The sequence below is a fragment of the Brachyhypopomus gauderio genome, chromosome 1, assembly GCF_052324685.1.
Source record: "Brachyhypopomus gauderio isolate BG-103 chromosome 1, BGAUD_0.2, whole genome shotgun sequence".
Lineage (NCBI taxonomy): Eukaryota > Metazoa > Chordata > Actinopteri > Gymnotiformes > Hypopomidae > Brachyhypopomus > Brachyhypopomus gauderio.
This window is the reverse complement of record NC_135211.1, coordinates 21,993,295-22,007,318: the sequence shown is the minus strand read 5'-3', so window position 1 is coordinate 22,007,318 and position 14,024 is coordinate 21,993,295. Positions and strand designations below refer to the sequence as shown.

At 40.6% G+C, this 14,024-nt stretch overlaps 2 protein-coding genes across 3 annotated transcripts; one reads left to right on the top strand and one right to left on the bottom strand.

Moving 5' to 3' along the window:
• Nucleotides 1-61: 61 nt before the first annotated feature.
• card19 (caspase recruitment domain family, member 19) lies at nucleotides 62-5,195 on the top strand. 2 transcript variants are annotated; one of them, XM_077003052.1, is made up of 6 exons: nucleotides 62-151; nucleotides 1,905-2,044; nucleotides 2,199-2,358; nucleotides 2,688-2,753; nucleotides 2,853-2,918; nucleotides 3,287-5,195. In XM_077003052.1, exons 1-6 carry the CDS (start codon nucleotides 85-87, stop codon nucleotides 3,397-3,399), a joined length of 612 nt encoding a protein of 203 aa, XP_076859167.1. In that variant the 5' UTR covers nucleotides 62-84; the 3' UTR covers nucleotides 3,400-5,195. The 2 variants fall into 2 exon arrangements, with proteins under 2 accessions (XP_076859167.1, XP_076859176.1); XM_077003061.1 differs by lacking the exon at nucleotides 62-151 and adding an exon at nucleotides 212-1,124.
• Nucleotides 5,196-6,054: 859 nt separating this feature from the next.
• Nucleotides 6,055-13,619, bottom strand: ninj1 (ninjurin 1). Its single transcript, XM_077003076.1, has 3 exons — nucleotides 13,298-13,619; nucleotides 7,111-7,348; nucleotides 6,055-6,622 (listed from the first exon to the last, which is right to left on the bottom strand). Exons 1-3 carry the CDS (start codon nucleotides 13,352-13,354, stop codon nucleotides 6,480-6,482), a joined length of 438 nt encoding a protein of 145 aa, XP_076859191.1. The 5' UTR covers nucleotides 13,355-13,619; the 3' UTR covers nucleotides 6,055-6,479.
• Nucleotides 13,620-14,024: the final 405 nt, after the last annotated feature.

Sequence of the window (14,024 nt, the reverse complement as noted above, 5' to 3'; positions counted from 1 at the left end):
TATTTTTGTATTTCTATAGACATCTATAGAAGTTTAGGTAGTGTTTAACTTTCGCCTCACTTCCGGTGTGTGAAGTCTGTCGCCATGGGAATGTCACGGGAGAGCGGAAGTCTCCAGAGAAGGAGCAGAACAAGGAAGCCCAAAATGGGAGGTTAGTATTTGTCAGCGGCGGCCACTTCCAGCTGCCCTAACTCACTATTCACTAGTCGAGCAGCTAACCTGCACACCAACAATGGTGTTTGTTACAGATTATTGTGGGGGCCACCTCAGCTGTAAATTAACATTAGCGTCAGGGCTACAGCCACATAGTTGCAATAGTTTGTTACTATAGTTTAGTGTAAATCGAACTATTGCGATTTGTCTACAAAAACGACCAGAGCTCGCTCGGTTCACTACGGTGGTACTTACTCATGAACTAACTCATTAACTAACTAACCATCTCACTCGTTAACTAGTGTCACAAAGTTTGCTTGAAGTTGCAAGTACTTCGTGTTTTTCTAGGAAGCTAGGCAGCTAACAGCTACTTACTCGGCGGCTGACTTAACTTCTCACCAATTAACACTCATTTAATTTCACCACTACTAAGTTGCTTAATGTACAACTCTGAAAATTCAAGAATACTGAAAAAACTTATTTAACTCAGTATATAATTATCATAGCTTATTTAGTGAACTGACAAAAGCACATATTTTAAATCACCTAACATTAATTGATTTGTTTATAATTTGTCGTACGTCCATAGATTGTCCGTTCATGGCGTCGTTCAAGTCATATTGGACATTCACACGTTCACTGTCGTGCGCTGTTATCACCTCATACAGGGTCCGCGGGCTCTTCAAAAATATTAAAAGCTGATACATCGATTAAGGCCATTAAAACTATTTAAAAGTCTTAATCGCGATTTTGAGGTATTAGATTTTCGTTAGCTTTGTCTGAACATTTTGACTGCAAAAAATATGCATGGATGTATTCATTTTCCTCAGCGCAACTAAAAATAACATGCCGCCGTTGCTGTAAAGCGTCTAGAGACATTTAAATCGTAACTGGCGCTAAATGATCATTAATGGCCCAACTGACCACCAGGTCCAACTTACTGAGAGAAGGATCTAGCGCTTCGTACCGGAGTGAGTGGGCGCACCGGGCTCGGACACACGTTGGTGCTGACACTTCCAAGGCGCGTTACATAGATTATATAAGAGCACAGAGAGAAGAGAAGAGCACACATTAACCTCAGTCTCTCCCTCTCTCTACCAATCTCCCCTTCTCTCTTAAAAGAGATACATTACGTGCCCAATACATAATTCTTACATACACAGCATGCCTGTGTCCGTTACAAAGACATAAGGAAAAACTCAGTGATTTGATGCAAACCGGAGAGTCATTAGAATGCAAAGCAAATGCATTGAGTTAGGCTACATGTCATGAGTGTTTATTATTATTTATTGGTCACCATTTCGTTTAACCGCGTACTAGGTGTTGAATACTTGAAAATTGTACTTGTTTCTTGTTATGATCTAAGTTATATTTTAATAAATCTAGTCCTGGTTCAGTTTATTCTTTTGACCTTTGTTTCTTCCCACTGTATCTGACTTCAGTTGCATGGCTGAGTTATATAGATTAAATCGCAAATTACAATAGTTTTGTAAGTTAAAGATTTGTTGCTGATTACAATTTAAAGTGGAGATGAGGGCTTAAAAAATTTGGAAAATAATTTTAACTAATTTAAAAAGTATTTAAATTCACTTCAGTATTTCTACATATACCTTGTTAAAGTATAATGTTAAGATAAAGGATTTGATTAGATTAACTCATATAAGTGTTTTTAAAAGCATCTTCTACACCTTATGGTTTATTGTACTGATAAACTGTACTGATAACTGCAGCTGTTTCTTTGTGAACATCAGACAGTTTCCATGAGCAGTTACGTTTGGACAGTTGGTTCCTGAAGTCCGACCGTCGTCTGGACACTGAGCTTGTGGATAAACTGATTCTACAGCTTAACAGAATATACCCTCAGATCCTCACTGACAAGGAAGCCACAAAGGTAAGATTGTGATCTGGGAATGATTTTCTCTCCAGAAAGCATTCATTTTTATGATCAAAGGTAATGTAATGCCTTTTGATAGCGTTTCGCTGTGTGGGGTTGGGGAGATTTAAAATGCATCAATGACATCCTCTGAATGTGCTGTGGCGAGTAGTTCCGTGATCTGGATGTGCCCACCTGTGTGCGGCTGTCCGAGCTGCTCACACATCTGCAGGAGAAAGGGGAGGAGGCATGCCGGGAGTTCTACCGCGCACTGCACCTGCATGTGGAGGAGGTGTACTTCAGCCTGCCTACACGCCTCCGCCGCCGCACGGGTTAGTGCCACTCAAATAGCCACTCGAACAGGAACCATGGCTACCTATCCACTCAAATGACCAGTCAAAACAGCTACACTGGTTTTCGTGCTATTTGCAAATTACTCAGATAACTATTCAAGCAGATACTTCACTGACTACCCATCAGACCTATGGTTAGTACCTTTGAGAGCACACTAGTAATAAACATAGCTAATAATGGTTATTGATTCTCCAGCCTTTCAAATAAAATTTGTGGTTAGTGGGTCTCTGATCAAACAATTGTTCAGATAAGAGGTTTTGTTGTGCTGATGTGTTAACATTCATCAGTTTTCATCCAATTTTCCCAGAATCCCTGGAGACAGTCCTGAATCCAGCCATCAGCACAACTGACCGCTTTGTGTTGAATGAGCAAGGTTGGTTTCCACTCTCCTTCCCTTTCACAACTCTCACACACACGGATACATTTTGCAAATGTGGGTGTTTCTCTTGACCGCTGTCTTTCCCTTTTCTAGGCCCGGTGTTCTTCCTGAGCTGTTTCAGTGCAGTAGTCGGAGCAGCCTTGCTGTATTACCATGGGGGTAAGAATAATCAAACTGCTTTTTTTCTTCAAGCCAACCCCTGAGCCCTTTTCACTGGAGGTAAAGATAAACCCATGAAGCCCATTCTCTTGCCAGTGTCTGTGATTAAAGGAGTGTATCAAGATTCAGACATGGCTTTCAGACTGGAAGAAGTTGACTTATTCTTATTTTGCATTATGGCACCTGCTCTCTGTCAGCTTTTACTGATTATGAGCAGTATTTGTATATTGACATTTTAGTAGGACATTAACTCCAGAGATGGATAATCTTTAATTAAACTTAATCATGCAAAACAATACGAACACACCCTGTGTGTGTGTGTGTGTGTGTGTGTGTGTGTGTGTGTGTGTGTGTGTGTGTGTGTGTAGACTTTAAAACAGTGTCGGGATCAAGCAGTGCTCTGGGTCTTGCTGCATTGGGGATTGGGAGAAAGGTTCGAGACGTTCTCATCTGGTACACAGAGGACAGCCTGAGCAGATAACTACAAACGCCATTACCACGACACCCCTGGTGATGGTATCTTTGCTCTGGAAAAGGCTGCACATAACCGCACCACCACCCCCACCCCCAACTCTTGACTTCCTGATTGTTAAATAAGTCCATGCATTCTATTAATAATGTTAGAAGGCTTCTACTTGCCTAGGGCCCACAGAGTTTTTTAATTCTCCAACCATTTCCAGTCACTCTGTTCCAAGTGTGGGCAGTTTTTTCCACCCTGCTTCTTTTATGACCAAGCACAGCTGCCTTGACAAAAGAACGTTCCTGCTTTGTTCCATATCAGACGCATCGCTTCCTTGTGCCTCAAGCGACACTGCTGCCCCCACCTGGTAAGTCAGGGGTTGTGCAGTCTGTGAATAGCTTTGACAGACTGTGGTCTTTAGTGCTGACCTCGACTGCCTGTCTGTCTGTGCTCTTCTGTTCAGAATATGAGATGCCAAATCAGACCCCACATCAGGGGCCTCACTCTGCCATCATTTAGCAGATTTGACTTTAACAATCAGAAGCTTTTGGCATTGGAAGCATGTTACTAATTACTACTATTAATATTATCTTTGTTAATAATTATTTTGTTATTTTGTGGTGTCTAGGATGTGCTACATTGTAAGGGTCTGCCTAAAATAGAGAGCTTTCAGCTGACAGAGGGGAGAAAGCCCCCATATGAAAATGGGTTTTATCTAAGCTGTGGAGCCACTGCATCCGCTGGTGTATTATTAGCAGTGGATCATAACTACTACTCCACCAATCAGTGCAACATTCATCTGTAGTAGCAAGCTAAGTTTATGATAAAGACATCAGTGTGCTGTTTCTTCAGTGTGCTCGGCTGGAGCTCTTAGGTCTGCGGCGGGCTCTTTTAGTTCTGTCAGTGTGACCTAATGCAGCGTTAGATGGTCTTGGATCCAGCTCAGGAGCACTGGGGGCAGCTGAACACTAAACTGTGCAGTGTTGTGAGACTCCTGAACTATTTGGACAACTTGCATACCCAGCTGTGTATATGACTCTTGATCTGCGTGTTTCTGACGTTCTGAAAATAAGAGCGTGAAGTGCACTGTCACATCAAAGGCAAATGCTCAGACCAGCAGAACCAGCTCAAGGTCTTTCAGTCATGGGTTTGTACGGTGGCAGCTCATTTGCACATATTATTTATTAATTAGTTATTGATTTTACGTACGTTTTTAAATGAAAGCCACCGAAGTCTAGGTTGAACACTAAATATGTTGGTCATTCGATCTAAGAGCTTTCAAGAATGCTGCATTTTTAAGACCATCCTGGAGGCTTTAGCTTTCAACCCTGCTCCTGGACTGCAGTCTTCCCTGTGATGGCCCTTCTGGAGATCCATCTTTTATTTGACCTCCTAGAGAGCTTTATTAACTCCCATCAGTTAGTAAATTTAGGTTTGAACATGGTTGATTATGGTGCTACAGTGTACATGAGTTGCGATTTATAGGTCGGGCCCTTTTATTCCCCAGCCATAAATGTCAAGTGCACGGATAGTCTGAATAGGTCACAACAACATGAAAAGATTATCGGGCCAAGTCAAATGTGTCCAGTGCTGCACTGAACCCTGCATGTCTTGAGTCTACCAGAGCAAGGAGACACTCCTCACCTCCTGCCTGCTTCAGTAGAAGATTGAGGCTGGAATGTGCCTTTGGATTTATGAATGTGTTGAAATATTATATCAGACTTTTGAAGTTTGTTTAAAAAAAAAAAAATTGAATTGTAAAGTGAATGTAGAGGTCCTATTGTGCTTTTTACATATAAAGATTGGCTACTACAGTATGACCACTATGAACGACTTCTTTGATTATCAAAGCTGAAATGTATATAATGTAAATTATAGCAAAAGTGCCTTGCCAAAAGTGAGTTGACAATAAACCACTGAAACAATTTAAATAAACAGGCATTTAATTATTTTCATGTTTTAATTTTTGTACATAAAAACACTACAGCAGTACTAAATCCATAATATTAAAATGAATCTTTAGTTATGTAATGACTTACAAAGACATTTACCACCAAACCATTAATAAACAAAACCGCAGCTGCCAGCATTGCATAGACATTCTGAAATAAAGGCAATAAAGATTTTTTAGAGATCTATGATAAAGCTTTTCATTGGTCTTTGAGGCCTCATCTTTGCTAATTGACAAAGCACTTTGTAAATCGCTCTGGATAAGAGCTGCTAAATGCCGTAAATGCTAATACAGTACCGTCTAGTCTGTCATAGTATCACACACTCACCTCCAAATATGCTCTACTGAAATTATCTTTAGCTTATCAAGCTTTCTGGATAATTGTTTCTGTGTTTAATATAGAAAAGTAATGCCTCTTTGGTGTAATGGGCAGCAAGTTCAAGATCATTTGGGTTTCCAGACTCAGACACACCTCCTAATGAGTTAAGCATGTGACTGGGCAGGGTGAACATCAGGAAGTGTGCGGAAGTCTGGAGAACTAGTTTTACATCTTCAGTAAGGGAGCCAGGTTTGAGACATATATACACACAAATATCAGCAAAATATACAGTAGCCATCCATTAACCTGGAAAATGTCCCTCAGAAGCTCTCTGCAACTCCAGTATGTCATATTCTGATTCTCCTAAAGAACTGGCTCTTAAACTGTAGGATGGAAGCACTCGGTGAACAGAGGTAGGTGCCCCTTCTACACACGTTAAATACAGGTGTATAATAATCTTTTTGTTCTTGTATTTGTTCTTGTTCCTGATGCATGTGCTTAATTGCATCTGGAATTGTGTCAGCAAAACACTAAAATGGGTTTTGCTTTCTGCAAAAAGAATTATAATAGCAATTTATATAAAAACTTATGGGGTTACAGAATGAGCCATTTTTAAATGTCCTCTCACATAAAAGTCCATTTGGGTTACAAAAACTGAAAATGTGGTCTTTTCATGCAAATAATGTCTGCACAAATCAGGCACATTCCTTGTAGAGCAACAATTGGGGAGCCCTGTGAGTCCGGGGGGGATTGTTGGTGCACAAGTTTTGGGGCAAGTTTTCTGGCCGCAGAGAGATTCAGGGCCTGTAGGGGGCGACAGTTCCCGGACGGTCACGCACTGCTCTGCGGTCTCTGTACACCAAATGCTGTTATGAAAACGTTTACGACCACGATGATGAAGACGAGTGCCGTGGAGATATTTTCCATCACGTTCAGCTTATGGTGTTTAGTTTCATCATTCAAGTTCCACTTCACTAAGAAACAAAGACAGAAATTGAGGGTTTATAACAACGTGAGATTTAAGGTTTCTCCAACTCCACAGTGCCCCATTGTGTGCTATTAGTTGAGTTTCCAGTTCAAACACAGCCACTTAATTCAGTACATCTGCTAACAAGGTAGAAAAACAGCAAATCCTATTATACAAGATTGATCCATCAACCTGAGTCAGTGGCTCTCCACTAGAGGGCGCCACCACATGAAGAAGCTGTGTTTAGTACAGTTGTATTCTTGTCATGTAGCACTTCACAATCAAGGCAGGTTGCATAACTAATAGAATGTTGGGGAGAAATCTGAGTGGTCTGTTTTAGGCCAGTAGTTACAGTTATGAATAGGTCAGCACTGTCCTGGTTATTGAGAATAATGTAAGAGCTACTGCATGAGGATCTGGAAACCTACAGATTTGATTCCAGTAGCTAATTTCCATATAAGAACAAGAGCGTGTGTGCACAAGTGCATGTGTCACCTATGAAGATAAGCAGCACTCCGACGAGAACCTGCAGGATGAGGGAGATGCTGATGAGGGCGATGAGGATGCTGTAGAAGGAGAATGTAGGCCCCTGTTCCAGCACGGCCTTCAGCTGTGAGGCGTTCGCCATCAGCAGGGCCACGTCCAGCATGCTCTCTGCTGCACTCTTCTTATTGGCGTAGTGGTTCATGTTGAGAGGGCCCTGTGACCTTCTCCATCGGTTTGAAATCGGAGCCTAAATGCACACACACACACACACACACACACACACACACACACACTCGATAACTCTGTGGCCCCACTCATCCTACTGAGCTTTCGGTTCAACTTTCCACTAACGCCTGACGAGGTAAGAGCATGCGCAGGCTGTTGGTAGTGTGGCGGCTGGAAGGATATTCCAGGCCATAGACATTGTGTGCTTTCCACAGCGAGGAAATGAAAGAATGTTTGGGGTTTGCTGCAGGCCGTGTGATTGTTGTGTGAAGAGGAAGTGTAAGAGATTTGATCCTGACCTCATTTCCTTCCTCCTGCTTTTCAATCCAAATTTCAATTAAATTTATTTTTAAAGCACATTTAAAACTGTATATAACCAAAGTGCTGTATTTCAGAATAACAAAAAACTAAATCATAACAGCAAGATAGAAGTAAAATAACATATTACAATAAGAAATAAATAGTAAGAGAAATAAAAGAAATAAAAGATCACTGGGTTAACCCTCCACATAAGCCAAAGAAAAAAGGTCTAAAGGTGGGTTTTGAATTCCTCAATGGATGTTAAAGACATAATATCCAGGGGTAATGAATCCACAGTCTTCACACAGAGCATGTCTGTAACATGGATGCATGTGTCTGATATTTGGGAATTGTGCTTATGTCAGCAGGGCTGGATGTTGAGTATCACCATTCACAACTTCAGTATTTCAAACTGGTCATAAGCGTGCTTTTGCAAACAGACACAGGAGCCCAGCGTTACCCAATTCAAACCTGAGTATCCCAGACAAGCCATACAAAAGATATTCCAGCTCTCAACACATGTACCACAATCACTCGTCCTGATTGCAGGTTCAGGTGTACTGGTAGCTGAGGTAGAGCACAAATGCACTAATGATTTACACATGAGGACAGGTGAGCACTGTTGTAAGCATGTTATCATGTTTGAGTCCGTATTGTAAACAGAAGTTTGCATTGACATAAGACACGTCTTTCGTGTCAGCATTTAATGATATTGGGTGAACAGTGAAATTTTCTCTGGCAAACCACAAAGCCAACACTTCCTACGTTTGGCCTCTAGGATGCAGCGTTTGTTTTATTAAACTAAAACTTTAAAAACCACATTATGAAATTAGAAACATTTTACTCTCCACCTGCCACTGAGGCACATACACATTATTGGTATAGATATATTGACATTAATATATTAATTAATATTGCAATATCAAGAAAACAAATGCTGTACTATAAATCTCTCTAACAAATCTGTCTACTCTATATTACTCTAGTTGTGCTTTGGTAAATACCAGCCAGCAAACAAGGCTAACAGGCTAATCTTTAAGCAGCTCACCTTAAAAGTTCACCTGTTTGCCAAACCTTTTGATTCTGCAGGTGTAATAATTCCTGGCAAATAATGCTACTTTAAAAAAAGTTTTCATTTTAAAATACAGAACTGACATTCCTTGACACATTTGATGAATTAGTGATTTTAGGTACCACATGTACTGCTCAAATTTGAGCTAGCTTATATCAGTGATTTTGCATTACTTTTGAGGTCGTGGGTCATGTTTTTTTGCCAATCTTATCACTGACATTTTCACCCACTACATCCACATTGGTGGCCTATGCCAGGTGGCCAGTGTTCTATGCTCATACCAGCATGTCATGTGACTTTGAAGGTGGGGCCGTTTTTTTTGCTAGACTTCCAGATATGAGATTCTTCATGCATATATTGTCTCACAGCCCTGATTCCTTAACCCAACTCAAAACGACTCCAACCAACTCAAACCAATTCAAATCAAAAGTTGCCAGTTTGTACTAGGACACACCCAACTACGTCATGAGCTCAGCTGTAATATTTTCCACTTCTGTAACAAACCGTTATTCAGGGTTTCTTACTGGTTGTCATGGTCAGAGATCCATAATGCTTTAATGCATAGTAAAAATATTGACAGCTGGTGTGAGCTATAGTGTGAACAGCCAGAATTTCAACTATATTATATTATATAAAACTGTCCTGCTGTAACTTTCTCTCTGTAAGAACAGTGTTATAAGCAGTGTTTACCTTCTCTGCGTGAAGCACTCATTCAAGTTATCAGACTGGCTGTTACGATTGGCTCTATCAGCAGCGCCGGGCCTCTTGAGGAATCCTTATCTCCTACCTCTCCTCACACAGGCCAATACCACCATGGTCATGTGTCTCATGGAGGATTATGGGAAAGTGAGAAGGAGTTCTAATGCATGCTGTATTCGAATGGGATAGAGAATTTGGGGGAGGGACATGGGAATTTGGGGGAGGTATTTTTACAAGTTCATGAAAATGTACACCAGCTCCAGGAGAAGGGGAAGGAAACCATCACGCCTGGCTATTGAGGGCCATGTGATGCCTTTGTGAGGAGTGGAGTCCCTCTGTCTAAAACAAGGCCCCCTGTGTGTGAGCTGGCCACAGCAGAATGGGAACTTACACACAGACACACCCAAACTCTGACTGAGACAGCGGGCTTCTCCGACACAGTCGCTTATCTGAGAGTCAGTTATTTCTTTCTTCCTGTTCTTATATCTCTTTCTCCAGATACAAGGTGTTTTCGTATTGCTTAATCCTCCTGACAATTTTTTTTGGTCTCTCTCTCTCCACAAAAGCTGGCATAAGCAAACTATTCACAATCGTGAAGAACACAGTTTTTAAACAAGCATCAATAAACAGTGAAAATCATAAACAACAACAATATAGTAAACAGAACAACAAATTATGCTCAACGAGTAATACAATACACTAAGGACACGTGTGCACCACGTGTATTTACCCTTGTTCCTGGTTACCCCTGCACCACGTGTATTTACCCTTGTTCCTGGTTACCCCTGCACCACGTGTATTTAACCTTGTTCCTGGTTACCCCTGCACTGTGTATATTTACCCTTGTTCCTGGTTACCCCTGCACCACGTGTATTTACCCTTGTTCCTGGTTACTCCTGCACCGCATGTATTTACCCTTGTTCCTGGTTACCCCTGCACCACGTGTATTTACCCTTGTTCCTGGTTACCCCTGCACTGTGTATATTTAACCTTGTTCCTGGTTACCCCTGCACTGTGTGTATTTAACCTTGTTCCTGGTTACCCCTGCACTGTGTATATTTAACCTTGTTCCTGGTTACCCCTGCACTGTGTGTATTTAACCTTGTTCCTGGTTACCCCTGCACTGTGTATATTTACCCTTGTTCCTGGTTACCCCTGCACCGCGTTTACTGCATTATGTCTATGGAACTCTTGACCTGTGGTTTTTAGGGTACTTGAGGCACTGTTGAATTGAAGTACGAACACCTTTAAGTGTGAATGGTATTAGGCTGAAGTGGGTAGGAACGCGTTACATTTATTCCGTTACATTTACTCGAGTAGCTTTTTGGGGGAAAATGTACTTGTGAGAGTAGTTTTAATATGAAAGACTTCTACTTTTACTTGAGTAAATATGTGGTGAGAAAAACACGACTTTTACTCCGTTACAATCAGATTTGTGCCGCGTGCTACCATTACTTTAGTTTTGTAAATAATTGGTCTTTTCACTGACCAACGTCTCGTCACCTGAGTATGTGTGACCAATCAAATGAAGCCGGTCAGTCATGTGATCGCAAACATTCTCCACCAGTAGCAAGAAAGTATGGTGACAGAAAAACCTACAGAGCATCCCTGGCCTCACATACAGCCAATGTTTACATTACAAACGTGTAAAAAAGACAGTTATATATGTATCATATGTATTATATATGGCGTCATGTTGTATTGGCTGACAGTCTCCTCAGTTAGTGACTTTGTGGAACACATTAAAGTTACACAGGCCTAATAATTATGAACAAAAACAATACATATTTATAATAATAATATTTATATTTATATATTATATTTATTTATAATAAATTATTTTTGTTATCATTAAAAGTCATTGTTTTCTAAATTACATCATGTTTTCCTTGATGTAATTTACTGACAGGAGACAGTACTCTGCATTTATTCACTACTGGAGCAGCTTATAATCAAAGTACTTTTACTCAAGTACATTTTTGGATGCATACTTTTACTTGAGTAAAATTTGGTTCCAGTAGCAGTACTTTTACTTGAGTAAAATTGTTGAATACTCTACCCACCTCTGGTATTAGGCGACACTATATTACCTTTACACCATAAGAACACCTTTAAGTGTGAATGGTATTAGGCTACACTATATTACCTTTACACTTCTTTTAAGCTAGATCATACGAGTTTTCTTTTCTCCTACTCTCTTTTTACATTACATGGATTACTGAATGTAGCATGGACCTATAACATTTCCTCTAATTCGTTCTGATCTCCAGTGATGTTACACAGGGTTCGCTGTCATGTGACATGGGACTACTGAAATGGAGCAGGGAACAGGTCCTTTGCATATGAGTCACATTATAAGACCTCAATCACTCAGTTAATATCCACAATGAAATTTACCTTTTACAGTAATGGAATATTGAGTGTTTTAAATGCAGACCCCAAGACAACTTTGATGTGCCTGTTTTTGTCTTTATGTTTTACTCTTTTTGGGGGTAGATTTCCAATAGTACTTTCTTTACAAACACAGTCTGTTAATCATTCTCGGAAGATCTGAGTCTGTTTAACCAGAAACTAGACAAGATTAGCAAATGACAATAAAAAACCTCCAAATTTTTAAATATAAATAAAAAGTGGCTCTGAGAAACATCTGCCTATTTTTGTACTGAACTTTGTATTTTTATTTGTTTACTTATTTGGGGGGGGGGGGGGTCAAAGGGCATCCAAATAAATTAGTATTTTCCCAGTCAAATACACTGTGTGGGAATGTTGAGATTTGGATGGCAGGGTTGGGAAGATGGGAATAGTACTTTAGGTTTTTATGTTTGTGCTATAACACTTGAGTTCCTCTGGTTATATGACACATCAAGGGAAAACGCCATTTCGCTACTGGTGGATTTAGTGAGCACTGCAGTTGGTTTATGGAACACCCCGTCAGTTCTGAGAAATACCAAATAGTAGTTAAAATGGTGTAACAGACTTATTCTTTAGCCACCCGTAGTAAACTCTTTTATAACCTCAACCTACTTCCTCTCAGTAGACACTAATACCGATAGTCTAAACAGGCATACTACAAATTGATAGTTACGATAATTGCATAGGCTATGTAGTATGCTAAATTTGAAGGCATCAAATACATTATTTCAATGTTAAATTTTAGTTTGACTACAAGTCACTTGGCAAACGCACTGATGTTGGATATTGGAAAAACCCACTGATCATGCCCGTCAGCTCCCAGTTTCAAAGAAACAGGTGAACAGTTTTTACTCAAATGTACAGAAGCATTTTGGATACCTCTACTTCTCTAGTTAAATGTACTTTGTACTTACGCGAACACTCCTAAATGGGACAGAGCTGACCACCATTACATCAGACAAAATAATATTTCATTTCATTTCAAGATAAACTTTCAAAGTTCCTTTTAAACTCGGCCCATTTTTCTGTGGAAGTTGCCTACTATCAAGTTTCGGTAACCTACATTTTCTGTTTGGCAATTTTTTTCAAGCATCAGTCTACGCCCTCCCAAAATGCTCAACATACATTTCCATTAATATCGTATACACACAAAAACTAGTTAAAACACAATGTAGGAAAATATGCGACCGTCCGCATTATATTGGCGTCAAGAGTAGAATACAGTGAACTATTCAGTACAGGCCAGTCGTGCCAAACCGGAGCCTCTCGAATAATTCATCTCCACTCCCGAACCAAACGTTCAGTAGCGTCCCTGTTAGACCGTTTTCGACAAACCTATTTTAATAGATATTAGAGTCTATGTAACACATGTTGAACCTTACATTTCGTGCGATGTAAAAGACTACGAGTCTGAATGCCGGTGAGTAACACGGCTAGCTGTTTTGCAAACACACGATGAGCTCATGGCTTTAACATTAGGTTACTCACCTCTCCTCCACCATGCCTGTCGGCATCTCCATTCATCTCCATCGCTTCAGACGCCATGACCACCACCCAAAACTAATTTGTACGTCTGTAAAAAATATCTGATCGCGCAGTTGAGTCTTCCTCAGTTGTATGAGCGATATACACATGAAAGAATTGGGCTGGATATAAGCCCACCGATTGGGGGCGTACCGAGTAACCGCGAGCCTTTCCGCTCCGACGTCCACACACCGGGACTTTCCGCGTTCTTCTCTCGTTTTCCCCGTTCTTCAGTAACTAAATATTGTAGTAGGTTATTTGAAACTGTGTAATGCCATAATCTCGCAGAGGAACTCTCGAGACCTGTAGTTTAAACTACTAGCCAATGTATTGTGAGGCTAATGAACAGCATACCGGATCTCCTTCCCTGGGGACGTGCGTGTCTTGATGGTTTAATGTTTTGATATATGATATGATCAGGGGCGAGGCTAGGGTATTTTTAGTGGTGCTAGAGCACCACCGTGAAGTTGCTCAGCACCCCCTGGCTCAACACATTTTTTAAATATTATATTATGCAAAAACCTTGCTCTGCACCTGTGCAATACTTTGGTATTGTGCCTCTGTGAGCACTGGGGGCTGGGCACCCCTAAAGACCAGATCCTAAAATCGCCCCTGGATATGATGCCATATCATATATGATATGATGTTACACTTATATAATGCCTGTCTCAGAAACCAAGGATGCTTTATA